The sequence below is a fragment of the Carassius carassius genome, chromosome 39 (assembly GCF_963082965.1).
Source record: "Carassius carassius chromosome 39, fCarCar2.1, whole genome shotgun sequence".
In the NCBI taxonomy this organism is placed as follows: Eukaryota; Metazoa; Chordata; class Actinopteri; order Cypriniformes; family Cyprinidae; genus Carassius; species Carassius carassius.
Genome location: NC_081793.1, coordinates 23,384,242 through 23,410,323, shown reverse-complemented (window position 1 = coordinate 23,410,323; position 26,082 = coordinate 23,384,242). Strand labels below are relative to the sequence as shown.

The window sequence follows — 26,082 nt, the reverse complement described above, 5'->3', positions numbered from 1 at the left end:
GTCCCTTGCGCACAGAGATTTCTCCAGTTTCTCTGAATCTTTTGATGATGTTATGCACTGTAGATGATGAGATTTGCAAAGCCTTTGCAATTTGACGTTGAGGAACATTGTTTTTAAAGTTTTCCACAATTTTTTTACGCAGTCTTTCATAGATTGGAAAGCCTCTGCCCATCTTTACTTCTGAGAGACTCTGCTTCTCTAAGACAAAGCTTTTATAGCTAATCATGTTACAGACCTGATATCAATTAACTTAATTAATCACTAGATGTTCTCCCAGCTGAATCTTTTCAAAACTGCTTGCTTTTTTAGCCATTTGTTGCCCCCGAGCCAACTTTTTTGAGACCTGTAGCAGGCATTAAATTTTAAATGAGCTAATTAAGTGGATAAAAGTGTAAAATTTCTCAGTTTTAACATTTGCTACAATATCTATGTTCTATTGTGAATAAAATATTGGCTCATGTGATTTGTAATTCATTTAGTTTTCATTTTATTAAAATTTAAAAAACGTCCCAACTTTTCCGGAATTCGGGTTGTATATTAAAACACGCACTTTTTATAGACACATTTTTATAGTAGGTTAGGTATTCATTTCCAACATAAATTATGGATAATTAACAAAATATTCTTATTATATTCTGCAGAAACAGTCCATATTATTGTCTATGGTTAATTATTGTTTACTGTCCAGTATTCAACCAGATAAATATCTAAATTCTAAACTAATATTTTTTCTTCTTCTTCAAATATTTCAAATATGATAATTGGTAGCATGGCCTCATCATACTGTTTCCAATCAAAAAATTGTCAAGAAAAGAAACAGTAGCTGAATTGAGAACAGCAGATTACTCTTATTATATCTGTCATAAAAATATAGCAGAAACGGGAAGTATGCTAGTTAAGCACATTGCATTGTAGGACAGTGTTTCTGTATGTATACTGCACGGCACACTATCTAGAATACTGCACATTTTGACAAATAGGTCTTCAATGCAGATAGAGAAATCACTTACTGTGCAGAGTTCAAATACTGTATAATATAAATAGTAATAGTACATTAGAACAAAGTTCTCTCATTCTATTTGTAAACTGCAAACAACGAGTATCAACAGCACCCATAAGATTCAATCCCACTCTATAAAACAACTGCACACCTCCATCCAGCCACTCTTAAACTTTTTTAGAATCCCTCTTTTTGCTTTGTCCTTCTGTCTTTACCTGCGTACATACCATACCATTTATTTACATTTCCTCTTCTATGTTTCAACTAAAACAAACACCGCCATATAAAAGACAGCTGCATGATCCAGCATGCTGCTTCCTGCAGTAGATACCTCTTAATAAACCATAGTGAGATCATGTAGAGGTCTGTTGGCCAAATGGTCCTCAATAGCCACATATACATGGATATAAGTGATGGAATATATAATCTGGTTGGCATAAGGATCTAGTGTAGAGTAGACTGAGAAAGCCAGATGGAAGGAAACACCTGTGAGGGTGTTGTATGTTACACAGAGTGGATAGTTTCTTTACTCCCTAAGTGTGATTCACAGCAATCACAAACTTGTAGAGTAGTGTAATTTTCCAGACATTTAGAGAGCATGAGAAATGCCCCAGGATAACTTGTCTATTTGCTACTAAGTATCCAAAACAGTGCTTTTTACTGTTTACTGAATTTACTGATTTGTAATTCAAATGAATTTAATCAGTGGTCAAAACATCAAAAACATAATCTGAATGCATATGAATGCCACCACAAAGTCGTAATTTTGAGAGGGGAATCTATGGATTTTATTTGAGCCACAAGTTTTCGACCTGAAGGTGTGAAAACAGAAGATGCCATGGGTACAGCATTTGCATTAATAGTAAACTTGTTGGAATTAAATGTATTTACAATAAAACTAGCTAAGTTGCATGTACAAAATATGACACTACTGTACAATTACAACTATATTAGCAATTAGAAATGGTATTGCTGTCTCGCTTCAACATCCATGATGTCATAATTCTGATTTCTCAACTCATAAATACGAACTTCCCAGTAGGAACACCCCATATCTATCATTCACTCCGTCTGTACGGCCTACAACTTTTACAACGACGTGCTTTTAAAACTTTTTTCAAAACTTTCAAATAAGCCAAGCTAGTATTTAAAATCTTGAACAACTTTGCTTTTCTAGGTAAAAAATTGTTAAATGCATTGCTTTTCATTTCAATTCATTTGAATTATTAGGCCTACGTCCCTACATGCAAAATGAGTTTGCTACCCCAAATTTAAATACAACTGAAATGAAATTTGAATTTCAAAGAAATTTTCAAACCAGTTTTGACTGGCACACAACTCTGGTGGAACGACCCATGAGCTGTCATCATGGAAAATTTACCACCAGTTTTCTTTCCTCCATCCTTGACTCATGTGTAACAAAAGAAAGATAAAGTCAGTTATATTTCCAGCCATAACTTGACACTTTTAAAAGAGTGTGTTGTCATGAAAGCGCACGTGCTTCTGCTGTCCACTATGTATGTACCACACTTTAATGGAAAGCAGCAGCATGTAGTTCATGAATTAATGTGGTATCAAAGGGGCTGAGCAGTTTGAATTATTGATTCCTCCCCTCTTTTCTGCCAGCCGTGTTTCCCCCCCATGATAGACCTTCAACAACAGTTTTGCTGTTTAAATCCAGTCAGATCAAAATGCTACAAAGCATTCACAGTCATGGGGAAAAGGGGGGGTTATAAATGGGGCATAGAGGCTTTGCGTGTCAAGAAAGGGCCAGGTGTCTGTGCCCATCCAAACCTCAATAACAAAAGCAGCCATACCCACAACATCCCTGCAGCAGCTGTGACGACAGCAGTCATCGGTTTGGAGTACAGAAGCAATTACTGGATACCATTCAGTGCCCAGAGCTTAAAAGTAGCAGCATAAACACTTCCCCTGAAGGTGTCCTGGCTCAGAGACAGACGTCTTTTACCTGTGATCTGCCTAATCAGGTTCATCATTTATCGGTATGGGTAACACCAACATAATGAGGTTTTGCATGGAGGCCAGTAAAGTCGGAATGGTGCAAACAGACTAACCTGAATGAAGTCTACACTTCAGTTTGTGGTGAGCATTTATCCAGTCTCAGATACTACAGATACGGTGTTGACTGTTATCTTGATGAAAGGAAAACAATTATGGCACGATGCATAAAAATAGAAAGCTGAGACATGTCTCTCTCTTCAGAGGCCAAGTTTGTTTTTTCATGGTGTCCTTTTCAGCTCTCTTTCTATCAGGGTATGACAATTAGCTAAATACATGACAAGTTCTAGCAGGAATGATTTGAGTTAAATCTTTTAAATCCTTCCAACTAGCAATTACCGAAATAATGTGTGGACCAGTGGTTTTGGGATTAAATAACAGTTGTTGTAGTTGCACACAAACAACATGGAATTGTTGCCGTGTGGGCCACAGACTCCCTGTTGTTTACAGTACAGAATATGGCTCTTGCCCCCGTCTCCATTCCCTAGAATGCTTTGCTCCCTGGTGGGCAGAGGAGTCACCCAAGGCTCTGCTTTGCTCCATTCCAGCCAAGGACCTCTAAGATCTGGTAACACCTCAGTCCCATAGGGGGTCCACAGGGCCAGCTGTGTTTTCAGTTCATGTCATTGGTATTTACATAATGTTGTAACAAGCTACAGCTACAGTACCTTAGAAACACAGAAAACATACTGTAAAGTCTTGGCTACAACAAAACTATAATAATGAAAAGAAAAAAAAAAAATCACAGTTATTGCTGAGGAATAAGATATCTACAGCTCACTGAGCATGTACACGATCAATAATCTAAATTTGTCATTCAATAGACATGTATAATGTTTTTGCTGCAACATTTAAGCGATAAAGTCAAATCTTAAAATTAATCCCAAAGCAAGCCATTAAATAGCAAATATACAAAAGCATTACAAATGGCTTTACATGTTGCTGTTTCAGCATCACAGCAAAATATATCATGAGTTGAGAACGTAAATTCCTTGTCTGTATTGAATGTGATGCAAAAAATAAATAAATGAATAAAATTAAATTCTCATGCCCTGAAATAATGACAAGAAACACATTTCTATGCAGTTGTCTTCGCGAATTGCATGCAAAAACAACGAACCCAGAGAAGTCAGATTCACGAACAAATATCACATGAGCTGCTTATTTTTAGTGAATCAAAAACATTCTGCTCGACCTGTGTCTGATTCCCAAATGAATCATTCTTATGTGCCGCTTCTTTTTACTAAACACAAAGACATACTTGTAGCCTACAGATTTATTATATAAAATTAAATGTGTCAGGTGTGTTTGGACATAAAATAAATAAATAAATAAATAGGCCAAATTTTGGCAAATTGTTCAAGATGTTTTCTTAATCTGCAAGGGTTTTTTTTTTTCTTTTTTTTGAGCTCTCTCAGCCACTGTAGAAAAACCTTTCAGCCTTATACCATTTCTATGACATATAGTTTATTATTAATATCATCATCATCATTTTGTTGAGGTAAAGCATTATAAAAATGTCTAACAATTTAGTAAAAATCTAATCATAGTAATTTGAATGCTTGACCCTTGATTTTGTTTTATCAGTGCTATCAATGATTCTCACCAAGTAATTGTCACTGGTCATACAATTCTTTTAACTTATGTCATGGTGTAAATTAAATAAATGAAATGATTCATTTTCAGAATGACCCAAAATAAAATTTCAGAAGCACATTTTCATATTAGTCAATAATTATTTTTTTCTATCTGTCATGTCTTTAATTCAAGAAGACACATTACTTGTAAGAGACAAGACAGAGTCAAGTAGTTTGGTAAAATATATTTTTTATTTTATTCTTCATACAAAGCAAAGGTATGAATTTTCAATATTTTATTATCTATGAAACATCTGTTCCATTTTTCTTTCATGTTGTAAAATTAAGTTTTGATAACACAAAATACTTGGTTTACATGACTTCCTCATCATTTGTACATAAAGATCATTTCTAGTCTATGCATTTGTTATACTCAGAGTAAGACAAACATTTCTAACATCTGGGTATCTCTATGAGGTTGAATAAAACTCAACCATTAAACAGATGCATCAGCACACACTGCCTGACCATGAGCAAAAATATGAAACTTTGCTCATACCAACAGATCAGAATCATATGCAGTTCACATGTAATCAGTGAGGGACAAACTTTATCATACATCCTGGGACAGTTATTTCTAAACCAATAAACTAAATTGCACTGGTAAAAATCACAGGAGGCCCCATAGGCAAGCATTTGATGACAATTTACTTGACATTATTTTCTTTTCCATCATCCAAATGATTTGCATTTAAACGTAATGTGAATGCAAGAAACTAGCTTTGATGATTTCATTACAGTTCACATTGTTTCTTTTTTGCCTCCTCAGAACATTTGATTATTTGAATTGAATAAAATGTCCCTTAATTCAGACTAGAAGGCCAACAAGAATCGAATGGCTGTGTCCTAACAGCTGATAAATATTACAGTCTCCTCTCTAGATGAAAGGAAGTTGGCTTAGCATAGCACAGGACTGGTTCGAGGCACAGCATGTTGTAAAGCAAAACAAAAATCAGTGAGCTGATACAGAACGCTTTCGTTTTTTTAATGCATCCATCCAAAACCAAACAATTAGACAAAAGTTTCCCTCTGCATTTCATTTTCCAGTATATTAAAAAGGGATGAAAAAGGTGAAGTTCTAGTACATTCCTAATGCAAATGCAATATTCTGCCTTAAAACCTCCCTCTGACCTCACCATCTACAGCATCTCAGTCTGATGTTGGCTCCATGCACTCTTCAAACCCCACACCTAAACCCATCATTGTGAGCTGATCCTGAATCAGGTGCTCTGAGTGAACAGTAACCAGAGCTGCATGAAGCCCATTCATTCATCTTGCCTTCGAGACAGCCGCCATCTCAGTGGTCACGGAAAGAATTTCACAGATAAAGAGTGACCGACTTTTTTTCTGTGCTTTCAAGTAGAAAGAAAACAAAAGCACGTGAAGGCTTGCATGAGAAAAAGATGAACAATGAGGCATCTCAATGCAAGCTTGTTCAAATTTGGCAAGAAGAGGAGAACTGAGATGTGGCGTGAAACGCATTTTGATGGGATGAACGAGAAATGCTACTTTTCATTTTAGGGGTTTTATGTTCTAGTATGAGTCACATTTGAGTAAAGCTTCATAAAGATAGGGGCCTGGCATCTATGAGGCTCATATGTCATCATTTGGCTCTTGCTTTTTAAACAAATCCAGTTCCTTTCAAAGCTATCTTGACCTTTGGACCTCTCAGACAGGACAGCAGGCCATTTCTGAGGCTGGAGGAAGCCAATCGATCAATTCAGATATAATGTCTACATGCTGCTTTGCTGTTGTCTGAGATATGATTTAGCCATTGACGGACTGGTCATTCATTACAGGAACCTGTGAGTGAAAGGCCAGTGGTTGACTCTAAACATGAGTGATGCTAAGTAGCAATTAGGGGCATTGATCGTCATGTTATTGAGTAAAGGGACCGATCAGATCAGCTCTTGCTTATCAGCCGAACATAGTAGGACTCAGACCAGTATGTAGTGTAATGACACATGAAATGTGGTCAGTGAGTGAAATATAGTTCATTCATAAAGATGCACATCACTGTACATTCAGAAATGAATGAATCGCAAATGACGCTGTTGGTTTGTAAATGCACAATACCCGTAACAAACTTTATTTTTTTTTCAGACCATTTTCGAATCCGGAAGCACCATTAAATGTATTCTTAGTGGAAATATGCAAAGCAAATCAAAACGGTGGAATGTCGGTGGTGAGACTAGAGTTGGGCTGGGCGTTATGTAAAATATGGTTAGGCAGCTTAGTGAATTAATTGCTTAGAAATTAAAAATAAATTATTATAAAATAGATTTCTGTACATTTTACATATAAATAGCAATCATCTCAATGTCTTTTTGCCATTTCAAATACACAGAAAAAGAAAGAAAACAACAAGTCGTCCATTCACGGTTAATCCCAACCGAAGTTATGCCCAGTCATCTGGTAGAACTTCATGTTGAAAGGCCTGTAGAAGTCTCTAAGTCTCTGCACAACCTCAGGGTTAATGTTTGGATGGGTCCGCCCTTTGGTCTTACCCAGGCAATGGGGCTTGCTGCTGCCCTCTGCCTTTTTGAGACAAGGGAAGCCCTTGGTCTGGTTGAAGTAGAAGTGTTTGTCTGTGATGATCCTCTTGAGCCCCAAAAAGTCCTGCACACGGCCCAGCTCTCCGGCCGGGTCACTGATCAGCCGCTCTCCGCTCACGAACAGGATCTGGCTCATGGGGAAGAACTGCAGCCAGTTGTCCAGGTGTTTGGCATAAATGCCGATCTGAATGGCGCTCCACGAGGTGTCGATCAACCCTGTAGTCCTGTTTTTGAACGTCAGGCTCTCAAAAGTAGGAATGTCAGGCTTCTTGGAGAGTGTCTGTGTGTAGTCAGAGATGGCTCGTGTGACGGGGTCCCGGACCACCACAATCAGCTTGGTGTCGCGGGACATGGCGTAGATCCGGGCCGGAGCCTCGTGGGTCACAAAGTAGCTTGGTGTTTTCTCCATGGTGATCTGGCCTTCCAGGGTTTTAGGCATCAGGTCCCTATGGAGAGAGGGAGAAAGAAAGCAAAGGAGGTCTAATGAAAACAAAATTTGCATAACACAATTAAACAGATGGAGCATGTGGTGTTCCTCAATTAATGAGCCGATTCAAGGCCATGATTCTGGGTCAAATGTGATTAGCATTGGTTGCTAAGCAAAACATGCATTCAAACATTAAGTGCACAAACCATGTTAAATGGCATGGCTAATTCTTAATAGTAAGGGCTTTCTAATGTAATACAAAATCTTTTAGAAGCTTTGGAGAAGTGTTATTTGTTCCTTTCCTGAAATCATGCCTAGATTAAGCAATACTGCTTTATTAAGACAATGTTGATACAGACTACTACATAACAAATATGCATTATGAATATTGAGAACTACTAATATGCATTGTGAAAACTGAGTATTGTGTACAACAATAAAAAAATAATGTATATAGTGGCATAATAATTATATATATATATATATATATATATATATATATATATATATATATATATATATATATGCTAGTATAATTGCTGTTATGTCTATTGATGCAGAGTTTGTTTTAGAAGACCGAATATATTCAAGCATTAATAATGAAAAATGTTATATATTTATATATATATATATATATATATATATATGCTTCTTAATCTGATTCTAGTATTATTCCAATGTATGACCTCATCGATTGTCTTATACTTCTGACCACCCAGATCTAAACAATCATTTATAAATATATAACATTTTTCATTATTAATGCTTGAATATATTCGGTCTTCTAAAACAAACTCTGCATCAATAGACATAACAGCAATTATACTAGCATATATATATATATATATATATATATATATATATATATATATATATATATGCTAGTATAATTGCTGTTATGTCTATTGATGCAGAGTTTGTTTTAGAAGACCGAATATATTCAAGCATTAATAATGAAAAATGTTATATATTTATATATATATATATATATATATATATATATATATATATATATATATATATATATATATATATGCTTCTTAATCTGATTCTAGTATTATTCCAATGTATGACCTCATCGATTGTCTTATACTTCTGACCACCCAGATCTAAACAATCATTTATACTTCAAAGAGGCTAACACAAATATCCACACTTAGCAAAGCCATTTAAAACGTATGTGCATTCCACATGAAGGTTGTTCAGCCTTGTTTAAAGACAGTGAGCTGTTTTTAAGGCAGTTACAGGGTGAAATGAATAGGGTACGTGCAGGACCGCAATCCCGGGACACTTTTTTAAATAAGTGATCATGCACGTTAACGCCAAACAGGCTTGGGTTTCACAACCCCGTCCAATCAGGAAGAGTGGATTATAGTGGAAGAGGTGATAACAGAGGACTTTAACGAACACCTGGGGGTATGGATCCCATTTCGCTGGCACAGGCGCTTAGAAACTATGACGTTAAAATGTGCAGAATCACATCTGAAGAAAGTTTAGCTTTCTCTGACTGAAAATAGCAAGGCATAAAAGATGACGTGATGTGAAATCAACTGAAGAAAATAACAGAACACCAAATTTAAGGGATGAAGATAAGATAAAGTGTCAATTTTAGCCACGCTTAGACGTCAACAGACCCAGAATGAGCCTCCTTGGTGTATCATTGTGCAAACAGATAAAGCTCTTGTTGGTCTGTTGTCTCTGGAGTATCGAGCCTTGTTGTTAGCACAAGGGCTAATTTACTGCCGCATTGTACAGTGCATCGTAAGCGTCCGGTGTAATCCTGCTTTGTGTGATTACACCCTGTGCAAACAAGGCTACAAGCAATTCAAAGGTCTGCAAATTATTTGTTGAAGGATATCACACACACTTTAGTGGATCACAGTTTATTCTATCTCTCCAAACAGCCTTCAGTAAAAGCCTGACTATTTTTACCACTGGTGTTCACTAGATAGAGGTGAGAGTCCCTCCGCACCACAGCAGAGAGATGTGTCATCATAAACAAAACCCACAGAGAGAGTTTAAATGCGGATATAAATTTCAGAGCTATATGTTTATGAACCAGGTGCTCCTGTAAACCTAGATTTTTGCTGGATTCTGCTGAGGTTTTTTTTCCTGTACAGAAACTGCAAAGTACCAACTCTCTGCACTAAAGGATTTTTCGAGATCACACAGCTAAAACTGTGAAAAAAAAAATAATCATGCAGCACTGGATTCAAAATGCGAGAACAGCCTAAGGCTGCAGGAGGTAACGTGTTGATATATTTGACGGAGAACTGTTGCCAGATTTGTGTGGTTACATGGCTTCTCTAAAGAGCTGGCCACAGATCCAATTATGATAATATCAGTTTGATTACTGCTCTGTCAGAACACTGGAGTGAGAGTTTGAGGAAAAGAACACAAGGGGAAAAAACTCAATCTCTCTAAAATGAAAACAGATTATGTTAGTGCCTTTTTATGCAATGACGCACTCTCGCACACACATCTGCATGGTTTAACCGTTTATTTCTAGTTTAGAGGAAATATAAATGTGTTGGCTTCCTAATATTTAGCCTCCTAGTGTGTGGTTTAAAAAAAAAAAAAATTATATAATATATATATGAATTATTGCGCAATAGGAGCAAACCAGCTGTATGTGTGCATGTGTGGTGCTAATGAGGTGAGAGATAATGCAGGCTTTTGCAGTTAAATGAACCACTAACCTACTGTACAGTGCCAGGGAGGAAAGAAACACAAACAAAAATGCCACAAATATAAAGCACACACATGTGTATCCCTGTAAATAAAGGAATAAAAAAAAATACAAGATAGAGGTCTGGACCAAGAAAAGTGGGAGAAGAAAAAGTTACAAGACACAAAAAACTTAAGTCTCCAATGATCCTCTCGCCTTACTACTTTTACTTTGGCAGAGGGCAAAAGAAAAGGGAGGGAGGAAAGGGGTTGAGGAAGACAAGTAGGCAACCTCTCGGAAGAACAATAGCCTTTCTTGCCTGTTTTGATTTATTAGGGTCCTTCTTTTTAGACATTCTGTCAGCAAACAGGCAAAACTTTTACACCGGGGCCCTCTCTTTTCCCCCCTTTTCTTTGAAAACTGAGCATTGTCCTTCGATGATCTGAAAGAGGAAGGGCCGTGCAGAGGCTAGAGAGGAAAGGGGGAAGGGTGACCATTGAAGGATGAGTGGAAAGCACTTCTCCAGCTCTCTCAGGTCTGTGCGAGGGGAGGCTGTGGAGAGCTCTTGAGCTGAACGTGTGCCTCAAGTGTCTCATCAGGACATGGCACCCACTACCAATGGAGCAGGTAAAGATACGCTGTGTATTAATTATTAAAATGGGGATTAGGAAGTGGATATGAGTGCTTGAAATGATTCTACTGATAAAAAGGGTCACTCCTCTCAAATGCTGAGCCAAAGATTGCTCCCACCTTTTGAGTTTTCTGTCGTAATTCATTCCTAGTACATTTCTGCCCAAGACCTTATGGTTATAGCTGTTCTGGATCAACTTTGGAAGTGCGCTTAGTAGGTCTTGATTAAGCTGGAGAGAACGATAAGTCAGAAAGTAGGATCAGATATAGGGATCAGAATGACCCTAGGGGCATGTTGAAAGGCTTTTTATCCAGTAGAGATAAATTGACAAAGGGAGAAAATGACAGACGAAAGCACAAGAGAGAACAAAAGACAGAAGGGAGTTTTTATAACAAAGTTTTTGTCTTCTGTCGAATTTGGTTTGTTAAGAAGAGCCTGTTTTTCTTAAGGTAGGACATGGTATCCCCCCAAAAAGCCCCTAAACTTGCTATATCTATGATCTCATTGCTTTCAAGTGACAAGGATTATAGAATATATGTCTTTCAACTCTGGCATTGTTATGGTTATATTCTGGCCAGCTTTTTTCTTCTTTTGCTGTGCATTTTATCTTTTGTATACCTAACTGATAGGGACAAGAAGCATGTTTTATATCTAGTGCTTTCAAGTCTCGGAGGGATTAGAGATCTACCTGCACTTTGGTTCTAAAGAGCAAGTCAAAACAGACACAACTTTGAAACACCTGTGCGTGTGTCTTTGATAGACATGTCCTAAGCATAAGAACTTGCCGCTGTTGCAGTAGCGGCAAGATGAAGAGCTGTTTCAGTAAGCTGCAGTGTAATAAATTCTCAGCCGTCAAATAAACTTAAATTAATTGCCAATGAATTTAACAGCTTCTTGGGCTTGGTACTTTAGAAAGATAAAACGCCCAAACCGCAAAGCAGTTACAGTGATGTAAATGGCAGTCCTTGTGCCAGAATGGTAGTTTGAGAGTTTGCCTGTGTACTGGAGTCAAAATGTATCTTAATCATTAAGGGTTAGTTCACTCAAAATGTATAATTTTTTCATCATTAATTCCCTCTCATTTTGTCCCAATAGCTATATGACTTTCAGTAAAAACAAAAGAAAGTATATATCAAACACACTTCAGCCTTTGTTTCATAATGTGTTCTATATGGGTAAGTCATGGCCTAGTGGTTAGAGAGTTTGACTCCTAACCCTAGGGTTTTGGGTTCAAGTCTCGGGCCGGCAATACCACGACTTAGGTGTCCTTGAGCAAGGCACCGAACCCCCAACTGCTCCCCGGGTGCCGCAGTATAAATGGCTGCCCACTGCTCCAGGTGTGTGTTCACAGCTCTGTGTGTGTGCACTTTGGATGGGTTAAATGCAGAGCACAAATTCTGAGTTTGGGTCACCATACTTGGCTGAATGTCACATCACGTCACTTAATGTTCTGAGGCACTAGTTTGAAGCTTGAAGCTTAAAGGTGTAGTTCACTTAAAAATGAAAACTACCCTATGATTTATTTACCCTCAAGCCATTCTAAGAGTACATGATTTTCTTCTTTCAGATGAAAATTTAGAGTTATTTAAAAACTCTCTCGATAATCAATAAGTACAATAAATAGTGAAAGCAAGAATTTAAGGTTTATAAAGATTTAAATATGGATATTTTTCAATAAAAAAAACACATTGCTTCACTTCAGGAGGCCTTTACAAACCCCACCCCCTGAGCTGTGTGGGGCACTTTTTATGTTGGATGGCTGCAGTTTATTAGACATCTATTGGACTTTTGAATATCGCCTATTCACTGTCATTATAAAGCTTCAAAGAGTCAGCACATTTTTAAATATAACTCTTTAAATATATTCGTCTAAAAGAAGAAAGACATATTCACCTAGGATGGCTTTATGGTGAGTAAATCATGGGGTAATTTTCTTTTTTGGGTAAACTGTCCCTATAATATCAAGCGACTACTGGACCAACTGTGAGAGCAGGATCACTTATTTAGCGTGTATAGAGAGCCTGCTGGGAGATTGTCTTTAACAGAGGCTGTGAGGCTACATCTGGTAAATCCAGGCACCTCCAGGCCACATCATACGGGCAATATTTTCTGCTCTGTGTCGTTATAGCGACCTGAGCGAGGCTGTAGTTTTGAAATACACCCCATGGAGTCTGGAGCCTTGACATTATATTTAACCGCAGAGCAAAACTGCAGCCGTAAATCTATGGAGCAAAGCTGGATTTTATAGCATAAGCACCGGGAGAATGGTAATGGGGTGGTGAGGAGAGAAAAGAAAGAGAAAAATACAGAGCGGAAAAGCCAGGATGAGCATTTGTGCAACAGCTTTACGTTACCACTGTATTTGAGAGGTACTTAGAGCCTCCTGATGGTTGGTTTCCTAAATGAGAATTGCTAGAGATCTCTTCTTAACCTGCAAAGCTGAAGCCAAGAGACTGTATAGCACACCCATGAGTGTTTTATGAATATCCCAGCTTCTAATGTCTATACTTTACCTTTTCCTTGCCTAACCCTTCTCGTTCCACGTCTAGATCTTCCTCAGGTTTCTCCTCAGCCTCTGATCTTTGCCATGTAACCCTGACGTGAACATAAAGAGGTGTAAACGACCGTCTCCATCGGGCCCGTCTAAGGTGTTGGTGTGTCTTAGCTTCAGTTTCTGACATTCTCGCTGACGGATCTTGTCACTAGATCTGCATTCGACGGACGGAGAAAGCCTCTCTCATGTAGAGTGACTGCTCTGATGGATAAATAATAAAAGAACGGGAAGGATTGCAGACACTTCTGACCTGCCTTTCTCCAAGAATAGACACACTTTAGAGCAGCCTCTAGAGAGTTATACCTTAATGCTGATCTAGTTTCTCATTAAATTATTATGCCTGAGCTAGCAGCCAGGCTAAGACTTTCCGAAAACTACTTTATCTGTGTCTTTGAGGCTAAAAACATCTGCATGAAACTGTGAGTGGTTGGTCCCTCAACACTAAAGAGAAACATTGAGTTGTTAATCTGTATATTTTCTTTCTCAAAGCGGGGGGCTTGGGTTTTGGAATGAAGACTGGTCTGCTTTAGGGTGTCAAGGGCAGAAAAATATATTTAGGTCTCCCTGTAGTGTTGTATATATAAAGACACTGGACATAAAGTGAGTATCGTGAGAGAGGGTAGGCTACACTATCTACTCAGCAGTCATACTGAGGTCTAGCCTTGATTTGTGCCAGCCACAATTTCAGGCCCATTTTCTTTCTTTCTTTTCTTTCTCTCTCTCGCTCTCAAACTCATTTGAAAGCACACACAGCAGCCTCTAAGAGGTCAGAACACGTATAAATCACTGAGACCTCAGGCTCTGTACACTGCTGCCATTTAACACCTACCAAAATCTCTTTAAAACAAGAGTGGGGTGTGTTTTCTGCTGTCCAGGCCACAAATTAAGTTATGGCCCTACGGTCATGCCAGCTGAGTGGAATTACATATGTTAGTGATAAGACTGTGCAAGCAGAGGCTGCCATCAGCTCTGAATAAAAGATGGAGGGATGAGACGGGGTAATAAAGTGCACTTTTCTCTCACTTAGTCATGCATTTTACAGAGCCTGTAAACATGTAGCATGTGCTGAAGAGCCCTTTTGTAGGACTGGCAAATTTTACTTTATTGGAGAGGTGTTTCTGTGATATTAGTCATACCTAAAAGAATAAGTAGGATGACTTTGTCTCTTCTTTCTTTGACCAAGTCAGAAAAGTCGACACTCAAGTCTTTATGATATTCTGGTCTCTAGATACGGCTAAGGTTGCTCCTTTAATGCAATTCTGTTTTGCCATTTTTAATGTCTTTAAGGCAAAAATCACAAGCCTAATAACTTAGCATACTGTAATATAGTGAAGTTTAGGACAAAAATAACATGAATCATTATTTTGTAAATAAATATGCATTGATAAAAGATAAAAAAATAAAGAAAACCATTTAAGTAAAATAAATTCACAACATTTAATAACAACATAAATTCTAAAACTAACCTTAAACCATCTTTAAGCTGTTTTTAATGTTTGCTATAAAGGTGTGCTGACCAAAAAATGTAAAAAAAAATAAATAAAATAAAATAAAAAATCTGGGTCAAATTTTTATCCAGTAAGCATTTAAGCTTCCAAAGGGGTTTGTCTGACTGTGATGTGTATAGAGTGGGTATAGAAAAGAATCACCCCCCTTAAAAATGATCACATTTTAGCCAGATATAAAGACGGACCAAGTTTTGGTTTTATCCAGCTGTGCAACTTATAACATCCAACATGTAAGATATAACCAATATAACACCAAAATGTAAAAAAAAAAAAAAAAAAAAAAAAAAAAAAAAAAAATCACCTTTTGCTTTAATTACAGCCTTCTGTTAGGTTTTGTCTCTACTAACTTTGCACATCTAGACTTTGCTATATTTTCCCACTCTTCTTTGTAGAACAGCTTAAGTTCAGTTAAGTTTGGTGGTGGCTATTTGTGGACTGCAGTCTTCAAGCCATTCCACAGATTTTCAATGGGGTTTAAGTTTGTGCTCTGACTAGACCATGCAAGGACATTCACCTTTTCCTCCTTCAACCAATGTGCGCTTTGGGTCATTCTCATGTAGGAAGGTAAACCTTCTTACCATTGAAAATTTTCTGGCAGAGGGCAGCAGATTTTCCTCAATAATTTGACCATATTTTGCCCCATCCATGTTTCCTTCTATCCTGACAAGTGCTCCAATCCCTTCTGCAGAGAAACAGCCCCGAAATGGGACAATAACTCCTCCATGTTTTACTGTAGGAATGCTGTTATTTAGATGGTGAGCTGTATTGGATTTCAGCCAGACATATCATTGGACAGTGCCTTGTCACTCATAGTTGAATGTTTGCTTCAGTTGCACTACCAAGTCAAATGGCTTTGTGTGCCATTGAGGTGGTGATTAGCTACACCTGATTAAATTAACAAGCTATTTTTTTTGGGGGGGGGGGGGGGGGGTCCTTTTTCCAACTCAGTGATTTTGGTTTATTTTGTTGGGGTTATATCTTTGTGTTAATGTTATAACTTTCACTCTCTTCATTTCAGGCTGCAAAGCAATAATAATAATAATAACAATTAAATTAATTAAACTTTTTATGAAATTAAATTAAAATTAAATTTATTTACAACAAGAAATTATTATGCTGATATTAACCAAATCCCTACTGTGTCTAGGGTAGTTCCAAGCTTTTACTTGGCAAATGCAAATCCTGAAAATAAAATAATTTTGGCAAACCTAAACAACTCTATTTAAAAACAGACTTCGTTATTATCCAGATTGCATAATGCATATAATTACATATCCTGTATTCAGTATTGACTTACACCGTACTCTCAGTAACTCCACAAACAATAGCCTTCCCATTGAATCTACTTTAGTTATTAGCTGTGATCAAGCCAGTACCCCAGTGTTTATCTTGCTCTTGCTAATCCGCATAAGCTGGTTTACTTTGGGTGTCTGTAGAGGGTGTTAATGGACTCAGTCCCCCACTTCATTTACATTCCCACTGAGTGACACAACAAGTCTCGAGACTGTTAGCGTTGTTTAGTGTAACTAGCCTTGATGAGGTTTTAGCTTGTTTACTAAGCTATAAAGGCTATTAGCAAAGCTACAAAGCCAAAGAGTGTGCATATTTGCCTGGAGTCTAAATTAATTGATTTTTTTCCACATAAAATTCACATAATACATACAATTGATGTATACAAATCTAAACATTTCAGTGACTTACTGAATTAGTGAAAGTCAAAGTCGTGATATTTGCCAAGTATGGTAACCCATACTTAGAACTGGTGCTCTGCATTTAACCCATCCACACACACAGCACTGAGTTGTGAACACACCGTGAACACACACGCGGAGCAGTGGGCAGCTATGTCCTGTGCCCGGGGAGCAACTGGGGTTCAGTGCATTGCTCAATGGCACTTCAGCTATGGGTATTGAGGGTGGAAGAAAGTGCTGTTCATTCACTACACCCCCCACCTACAACTCCTGCCAGCACCGAGACTCGAACATGCAACCTACGGGTTACAAGTCCAACTCTCTAACCATTAGGCCACAGCTGCTCCACTAACAAGGATTAATGCTGAAAAGTAAAAAAAAAATAAAATAAAATAAAAAATCCTGCTGGCACTTTAAAAATATCATCTCATTAGACAGTAGGTTATCTCACTAAATTGTTGTAAAATTGGCATAGAGACTTCAAGATTTCAGTCCTTTTTTCACTTTTAAAAGCAATCACATTCAAAGACAAGAACACACATGCACGCACCTATTACGTCCTGTTTTGCTTGGCACACAATCTGCTCCAGCTGAGGAGCTTTTGAAGACAGGTGTGCTTTAAAGAGCTGGGAATTTCCTCCAAGTCTGTCAACCGGTTACATCAGAGGCTTACGGCACAGCTGCGTTACTTTGACACTGAGGGTTAATGGTTTACAAATTCCTCTAAAGTAGCATTCTTCATTGTTAACCCACAATTAACTAAATTATGTGGTAAAAGCACCAGAGCTGACAGTGAAACTGCACGTATAGGTCAAGAAGACTAAAAAGAGCATACAGCTCTCTCCTAAGGAAACTCTGCGAACATTTTTTGGATGATAGCCTAGTTACAGTCCACTTCGGTATCTCAGCGCCAGATGAAGACAATATAACTGACAGGAAACAAAAAGAAATCACTGTAAAATGCTTCTGCTGAAAGCAATCAGCCGAGTGCGGATGTCACAGGTGTAATTTGATTTCAGGGGTTGTTATTTCAGCAGGCATGTTGATGCATTGTCAATACGATGAAAAATGTTTTTGCTTTCCTTTCTCTCCACTGTCTGCGTTCCAGAAGGCCTTACGGTCCCAAAAGAAACATGATCTAAAGTCTTGGTCCCAAGAGGACAAGCCATTCAAACACATTATGCAGATTTGAAGAGACATTTGAGAAATTGGCTATGAAACCAAGATAAAGCAGCGAACTAATAACTCGCTAGCTTGGTTTGATAAAAAAAAAAAAAAACATGATATTACTTCAACTATTCGTATTGGTTGCTGAAAATATTCATACAGTACTATGGAATAGTGATGCAATTAAGGATGCACTGATATTACATTTGTGACTGATATGTAAAAAAAATAAATAAATAAACTATATAATATAATATATATCCAGAGAATCTGTGAAGAAGATAGTGACAAGAGTACATCTGTTCATTACTTACAATATAGAAAAGTAATTCTCACTATAAAAATTATGACATACAGACTTGTCACAAGTTTTCACTTGTTTTCTAATAGCTGGTTCTTTTCCTAGAAAAAAGAAAGAGAAAGTGTGAGGACAAAAGTGGTGACAATGGTTCCTGGGCTACAGGGAGACACTGGCTATAGAGCTCAGCTCATGCTGTGCTCCTCTGGGTACATCAGCAGAGTGTGTTTATGCGTGTTCCTCCAATTGTCTGCTCTTTTCTCGCTGAGGTTAATGGAAACCTCAGGGGGTCTCTACTGCTCCCTGATCCTCTGCTGTTCACTTTCTTCAGACAGAAAGACACAAACACACAAACAGTGCCTTTAAAAAAAATCTACGGTTAGCAGTTATATAACAAGTTTCTTTCCACGGTCATTTCTTTCTTACTCCTTGTGCTAATAATCCTCCTCAGGGCATAAAACTTTTAGAAAATGTGTGCTGATGATCACACACTTGGGAGGAGTCAGACCTGGCAGGAGATATGGGCCAACAATTACTGGACCATACTGGCTGCCGCGTGCTGTAGCCCCCAGGCTCCTGTAAATGCTGTTTATTTAGCTACAATGAATGAGCTTGTTTAAGAAAGAGGGCTAGCATTATTCTGACATCCGACTTCCAATTTAGCTTTATTTATCTTGCTTATTTCTCTTGTTTTCAGCTGTCCAATCAACCAGAGAACGTATACGTAATTTATTTCCAATAGGAAGAAAAAGAGTTATAAACAAGCACTTATCCTCTATTTGTCAATGGTTTGCATATGCATGTGTTGTTTGAATGTGTGTATAAGAGACGATACTTCAGTAGGAGGGTTAGAAACACAAGTTCCTGTCTGCCTTTATTTTATCCTCCGGCAGGAGGTTCCTGCTAAGGACGGCCATGTTATTTTGATTTTCTCTGTAGTTTCTCAATAGCAGACCATCACAGTGGGCCTCTACTGTCCACCTCTCCACAGGCCATCCCTTTCACAATTAGTCGGTGGTAATTTGGTGAATGAAAGCCCCTTTCTCCAGACTAATACCCTCCCTGCTTAGTCTACCCCACTGGTAAAGCCATGCCAGCTCAAGTAGGGGCCCACTCTCTCTCTCTGACCAATGTGCCCAGTTGGGGGTGGCCTTATGTGGGCACTGAGGCCTACAACAACCCCACCTCTGACGGGAAAACTAGAGTTCAATGTGGGGCCCAACTTTAATAATGGGGTACAAGAAGAGAAAACATGTACAAGAGGGACCTTATGCGTGTTCTTCAACAATAACACACCATCATATATATATATATATATATATATATATATATATGTACAAATGTGAGTTTTAGCGGAAATACAAAGATGAGACAAAAGAGATGGTAATTTGGACAGAAATATCAGAGTCGTTCACTTCTCACAAGTGTGAGAGATGAGTTCCATTAGAAGAGAAAGCAGAAACAGAGCTGAGGCCTAACACAAAAAGCTGAATAATTATTTGGTCTAAAGGATGCTGAGCAGTTTTGCCAACACTTAAGCATCATTTGGAGGCAGTCCTTTTGAATGTCCTCAGTCAGCTCTGCTCAGGCTCTCAATAGAGGATGTCAACCTGCTGACTGCTGAAAGGATGACCGGTCAAGGTTCAGATCCAGCTGAGAGGAGGAAGTCTTTTCTTTTATGAGACAGAACTGCTTTCATGGATGCTGCTCCGTAATCCTGGATCAGTTTATAGTTTTACAGCAATTACCGAAATGACTACAGGCAAAGAAGGAAAAAAATACAAAAAATAAAATAAAAATGAATGAACCAATATTTAATAAATATATATATATATATATATATATATATATATATACACACACACACACACACACACACACACACACACAACATATTTGCATTTAATTCCCATCCATTTTGGAGTGTGTGCGCTCAGGCAGGATGAGGGCTTGATCGGGTCTCACCTGCAGTGCAGATGGTCTTTACAGAGGCAACGTTGCTCAACTGATTCATAGATAACCCGAGCCACAAAGATCTTTAACCCAACACCACACAGTGCCCGCCACAGCATAAAATAATCAATACATGAAGTCCCACAGGGTCTAAGATGGCTTGAGTCATTACTTTGTGCTTATCTGTGTGAGTGTGGGGGAGTACATTTCTTCTACAGAAGTCACCAACCACCATACTGCACACTTACCGCAACAACAAAATTTATATAGTAGGTAAAAAAGATTTCTCAATACACAATCTTCAGTTGAACAGTCTAAATTCTTAGAATGATCTTTTAATTTATGTCAGTGTGTCAAGAAAACACATTTTCTATAGAGTTGTTCTCATAGGCTTCAAGCACTAAAACAATAAATAAATAAATAAATAATAATGAAGCAATATAAAATATGCTCTGTTGTTTATTTTTAAATTTATATTTTTTGTAATGTACCACATTAGAAGCTTCCCTGTATAATTTAACTACATTAATTATTTATTTTATTATGAAAGTTAAATAGACAATAATAAGACAACTGAGATGTCAAAATGAATCATAATCTAATCATATTGTGACACTGTTAATCTGAATGAAATATCTGTATCGATACCCAGTCTAAGCAGTCAACTACAGCTCACTGTTTACCAAAACACCCCCCAGGCACAGCCAAATTTTAGCTTGATCTCACCCGGTACCACTTACACATGGTGGCCCCTGTATTGTACAATAAGGAAGGAGGGGTCACTGGCCACAGCGTCTGTATGGGTCACCTACATGGTGGCGTAAACACCCCATTGAGTGTGGGTACAATAGCAGAGGCATCCATCCAGAACTAGCCATCCCACGGATGGAAGTGCTCATCTGGACAAGGTGGCAGGGGGTCGCAGCCCTCCAAGCACTTCAGAACTTTCAAGTGACATGCTTCCGAGAGCGTTCCCTGGTCTGACAGCGAAATGGGATTTTCTGCAAGGCATTTCCCTTCTACGGAACAGTGCTTCACTTGTCCTTTGTTGGTCGGCAGTTACAGACCATGTTGTTTAATAGCTGCTATTCAATATACACACCCTTAATCTCAGGATGGACTCGGGGATTGCACACAAAAGAACTGCATTGTACTACTTACATACCTGACTTTCAAACACTCATTGGAAAAAGATACACAGACTAAACGTTACCAGTTGTATGAAGAGCGTGTTTACTGTATGGTTGACTACCAACAAGGAGTTGTCGACAACAAAAACTGCATGGTAGATCTGAAAAGTATGTAATAGTAAGTCAAACTTTGCACCAGGGGCTCCACAACATTCGCTTTTCCAGCTGGGACCCTGTCTATCTGGGTGTGTGGGATTTTGAGAAGCCAGCTCAACTGCTTATTAAATCATCAGAGTCTCCGCAAAAAAGCAGTAAAACCAGCAGAGATTTTGCAAGGTCTCACAAATCAGAAAAGTCGTTGAAACTGAAAACTGTGAAAGGAGAATTGCCAAAGTTATTACTCAATAATTCAATCAACAACAACAACTTTCAAACTGTAATATCTTTTGCAATTAAACTCACACCAGACATTTTTGGGGAGAAGATCATCATAACAAAATGTGAAGTGCCTGCAGATAATGCTTGAATGTCTATGAATCATACACAGGACTTACACTCTCTAAAACAGCCTGAACAGGTCTAACCAGTACTGAGGAACAAAAGCTCATCTGCAATGTCTCTTTCTCTAGCTCACTCTAGCACAGAAAGGTCTGAAAAGGTCAATCACAACTTTCTGATAAACAGAGTTAATCTAAAGTAAAAACACCTAAGATTACTTGCGAACTTTCCGTGTGCTGCATTATTTTAAAATGCATTTCCGCTCTATGAACTCTCTTTTCCATTACGCAGCATATAACTTTGATGAGTATGAGACACTCTAAAACTCAGACAATTAATAAAAATAAAAAAATCACTTTAGACATATCACTTCTTTAAAATGACAAGAAGGGACACAAAGATCCAGTCAGCACAGAGGGTTCACCTCAAGCGCTCTGTCTGTCTGACACACTCTCCCACACCGTTGTAGACCAGGTCACATGGAACATCAGAGAAAGGAAAAAGTGAGTGAAAAAAAAAATTCCACATAGGTCTGCTTTTGTTTGTGCCCCGTATCTTCAGCCCAAACAGCAGTAGCCAGATATAGAATTTTGATGTGGCATCGAATGTCCAACTCAAACCAGCTGCAGAGGCACGTGAATCCTGCAACACTTGAGACAGAAAACTTTCTCATAAGAGTGGAAAACAAACATGTTACCCTTCAACGCCCAGTGTTTTCAGGTACTTTATCAGTCGTGTTTACTCTGAGGCTTTAGTGAAGTTACTTTTAATCAATAATTGGTTAAGAAAAAAAAAATATATTAAAAAAGCATTTTTATTTTAAGAATATCTTGGTCTGGTCTCACATCCCACATCCACTGATCATACAAGCTCACATTTTCCAGAAAAAAAAATAAAATAATAATAATATATATATAAGGAAAAATGGCAGATGCCCTGCATCTATTTTTGGCAACAAACAAAAAAATGTATAAATAAAACAATAATAATTAGTTTAAAACATAGAAATTAGAAATAATCATAGTTGAACACTTCTGACCACTTTATTTTCTCTTTGTATGTGGTTTAAAAGATAGCATAACCCATCAGTAAATTCAACAGCAAATTAACAACCTGTTTAAAGAAACTGAACAATTTTGGGACAATCTTGACTGATTTTGCTGGATCAGCCTGAATTTGCATTAGACTGAAGTGCAGGCCCTGGCATTTAAATAATAAATTAATCAAATAAATACTTTTTTCCTCTCAACATGCATGCATACAATTCCCTTTTCATTAAGCTGGACTACTGAGCATTCACTACAACGCCCATTCTTTCAGCCGTCCTGTTTTTTGGTTAAAGGGGCCCTGAAACATTGCATATATTTAAAAGTACAGGGCTTTCACCCCCTCAAACCTTTGCAAAACCGTTTAGAGAGACAGGCGTGCAGTCCAGAACTGTTTTTTATCAACTTATTGAGTGTTTCTTTCCCCTCTGTGCCTGGGGTAAGCAGAGACAGACTCTGGGGCAATAAATCCCCCTTTCTTTCTTCAGTTTCATATTATACAAGCTATAGATTTATTTCATTACACTTTATAGAACATTAATAATGTTAACAAATAGTTAATCAAAATGTCATCACATTTAAATAACTGCAACACAGGCCTAAAAGTAAAAAAATAAAAAAAACTACACCGACAGTTGAATTGAAAGAAATGTCCCGAGTTCTAACAGCGAGTGTAATTAATTTATGAGCTCTCGGTGTTTTGTGCACTTCAGTAGATAAAATGAAATGGGCCAATTAAACATGTCCAAAGCAGGCTCAAAAGAAACAGCTATGCGTAACTATAAATTGAAATGCAATTTCAAATGCAAGCCGAAAAGTTTAACATTACATTTTTCGGTTTGGACAAAAAAGAAAAACACAGCTGCACATGAGCTAAACCTACATAAAATACATTATAAAAAAGTATATTATCATTCACAAGCTACTAATTTAATTGATTCCATTATGTCATATTACTTAGATGTTTGCTTTTTATTTTCCATTAATTTCTCTTGATTCAGATAACAACTTGCTCACTGAAAATGAAGGTCAGTCACACTGTTAAATGATCTCAGCAACTTTTCAAATCGACAGTTATTTTTTGTCATTTATACCCGGTTTAAGGGTTTCTTTATTTATATATAGGCTATATATATATATATATATATATATATATATATATATATATATATATATATATATATATATATATATATATATATATAAACATTATCAAAGGGCAATGCAAAATACTTTGAACTGCACTTTCCAATTTTAAAGGTTTGCAGTAGCTACATAGCTATATTTGTTTTAAATCATATTTAAGGTAATTGTAGAGTAAGACCGAGGTCTTGGCCAAAAAATAAATAAATATAGCTTATAAATAAATATAGTATAAATATAGTCCTAATATATATACAATTTATGTTTTTTAAAAGTGACCGCAAAAGCAAAGGTCCGTTAACCTGCAATGATCACTGTGTCCAACAGAGACCACTGCGTCATCTGCGGTCGGAGACGAGTCACCTCTCAAGATATTAAAATCACCAAAAAAAAAAGAAGAAAAAAACACTCCATCTTTACCGAGCTATTGTGTTTATTTGAATACTATCCGTCTGAAATCAATGTTTATTTAAAGGACCGTGTTACATTAAGCTACGAGTCTAACTGTTCCACAGTAGCAGAAACAGCGGAACCAAAGTAAATGTTTAAACTGGAACCTGAAAAAAAAATACTTCAACTATGCGTTTATAGATGGCTGATTGCAAACCGAACATTCCATTTACATAATAATAATTATATTTCATTGCCTATGATGGTTTGAGATCGAGTCAAAGGGTAGAATTACATAATGAATGACAGATACAACTAAAGGGCCAATGAATGAGGGAGGACAAGGATCGCTCTTGAAAAAAATAAGAGTGTTTCTTTGGTTCATGCTGCTTATTTAATAAGCAAAACGCAGAGGCCAAACTATTAAAGATGAGATATATCATGAATTGAAGGGAAAAAAGGCTATGAATTCAAAAGCCGTGCACAGAGCCTCGTTAGTAATTAAACTCAAATTGGTCGTAAAAGGACAGCTAAATTGTTAATGGGTTAGTCAATCAGATTAACTAAATGCAGCAATTAAATTCAAGTAAAATTTTAGTTAGGATTAAATTAACAACTCAAGTCTCATTCTGCTCGTACGAGACTTGAGCTGAAAATACCAACACATTCTTAAAAAAAAATCTGAAGGATAAATAATAGGCTAATAATAATAATAATAATGAAATAAAATTAAATGATAAACAGTTATAGCTATTCTGGAAAGGGTAGGTTTATAATCAAAGTGTAGCCTATTTAGTATTTACATCACTGGAGGACAATATAAGTGAATGGAAGTATAGGCTATGTCGTATAAGTGAGTCTATTTATTATTAACGTTCTTACCTGTACCAGTCCAGTCCGTTGTCATAGTTACGGTCGAAGAAGTGCGGCTCGGCTCCGACCGCGCGGATATCTGGATGCACGCGCAGAAACTCCAGCAGCGCGCGCGTCCCGCCCTTTTTCACTCCGATGATGATTGCCTGAGGCAGCTTCTTACTGCCCGAGCCGTTGGAGAAACTTGACAGTGGGGAAACTCTCCGTCCGTCGTCCCACTCGTCAGTTCGGTCTAGGTCCACTTCATCTTTACTGAAGTCTCTCGGAGCTCTCCGTACCGTAGGCTCATCATAATCTGACTCCACGTCCGTCCACGAGCTCTGCGGTCTGGACAGGAGCTTGGACATCATCAGGTCCGGCCGGCCACTTTCTGCATCGGCATATTTCCCGAGAAACTCCGTCTCCTTCGCTCGGTTGTTATTATTATTGTCCACAACTAAACTTGGTGGCATACTGGCACAGTAGCCCACGCAGGAGTACAGCATGTAGACCCAGAGAAGCAGCATGATGAAGAGGAGCCCGAGTTTCTTCTTCACGGGACTGACGGAGAGTGCGTAAAAATGGTGACAGAACAGGCTATATTCCATAAGCCCTGTGCGTGCAGACTATCACACTCCAGCTGGACATATTGACAGGTAGGTACAGTTTTGTCCAGGTCCAGGACGAGCTTCAGGAATCCCCCCTCAGGAGGCTTTAAAAGCCATTGGAGTCCACAATATAATCCTCAAACGAGAAATAAATTAACCCAAAGTGGACGGGGCATCTAGGAATGCGATTTTAGTCAGCTGTTCTCGGTCATATCTGCGGGAGGAGGCGAGGAAACTGATGAGAACGACTAGTGCACTTGATTCCCGGCCGCAGGAGCTGCTCCCGCCGCATCCTCGAGCGTCTGAG

At 37.9% G+C, this 26,082-nt stretch overlaps 1 protein-coding gene across 1 annotated transcript; it reads right to left on the bottom strand.

Moving 5' to 3' along the window:
• Nucleotides 1-4,829: 4,829 nt before the first annotated feature.
• Nucleotides 4,830-26,082, bottom strand: LOC132121670 (heparan sulfate glucosamine 3-O-sulfotransferase 3B1-like). Its single transcript, XM_059531326.1, has 2 exons — nucleotides 25,198-26,082; nucleotides 4,830-7,657 (listed from the first exon to the last, which is right to left on the bottom strand). Exons 1-2 carry the CDS (start codon nucleotides 25,773-25,775, stop codon nucleotides 7,039-7,041), a joined length of 1,197 nt encoding a protein of 398 aa, XP_059387309.1. The 5' UTR covers nucleotides 25,776-26,082; the 3' UTR covers nucleotides 4,830-7,038.

Coding starts and splice junctions, on each gene's coding strand:
- LOC132121670 (XM_059531326.1), bottom strand. CDS start 25,775: ATGGAATATAGCCTGTTCTGTCACCATTTTTACGCACTCTCCGTCAGT. Junction 7,658..25,197: donor AACGGACTGGACTGGTACAG/GTAAGAACGTTA, acceptor CTCTCTCCATAG/GGACCTGATGCCTAAAACCC.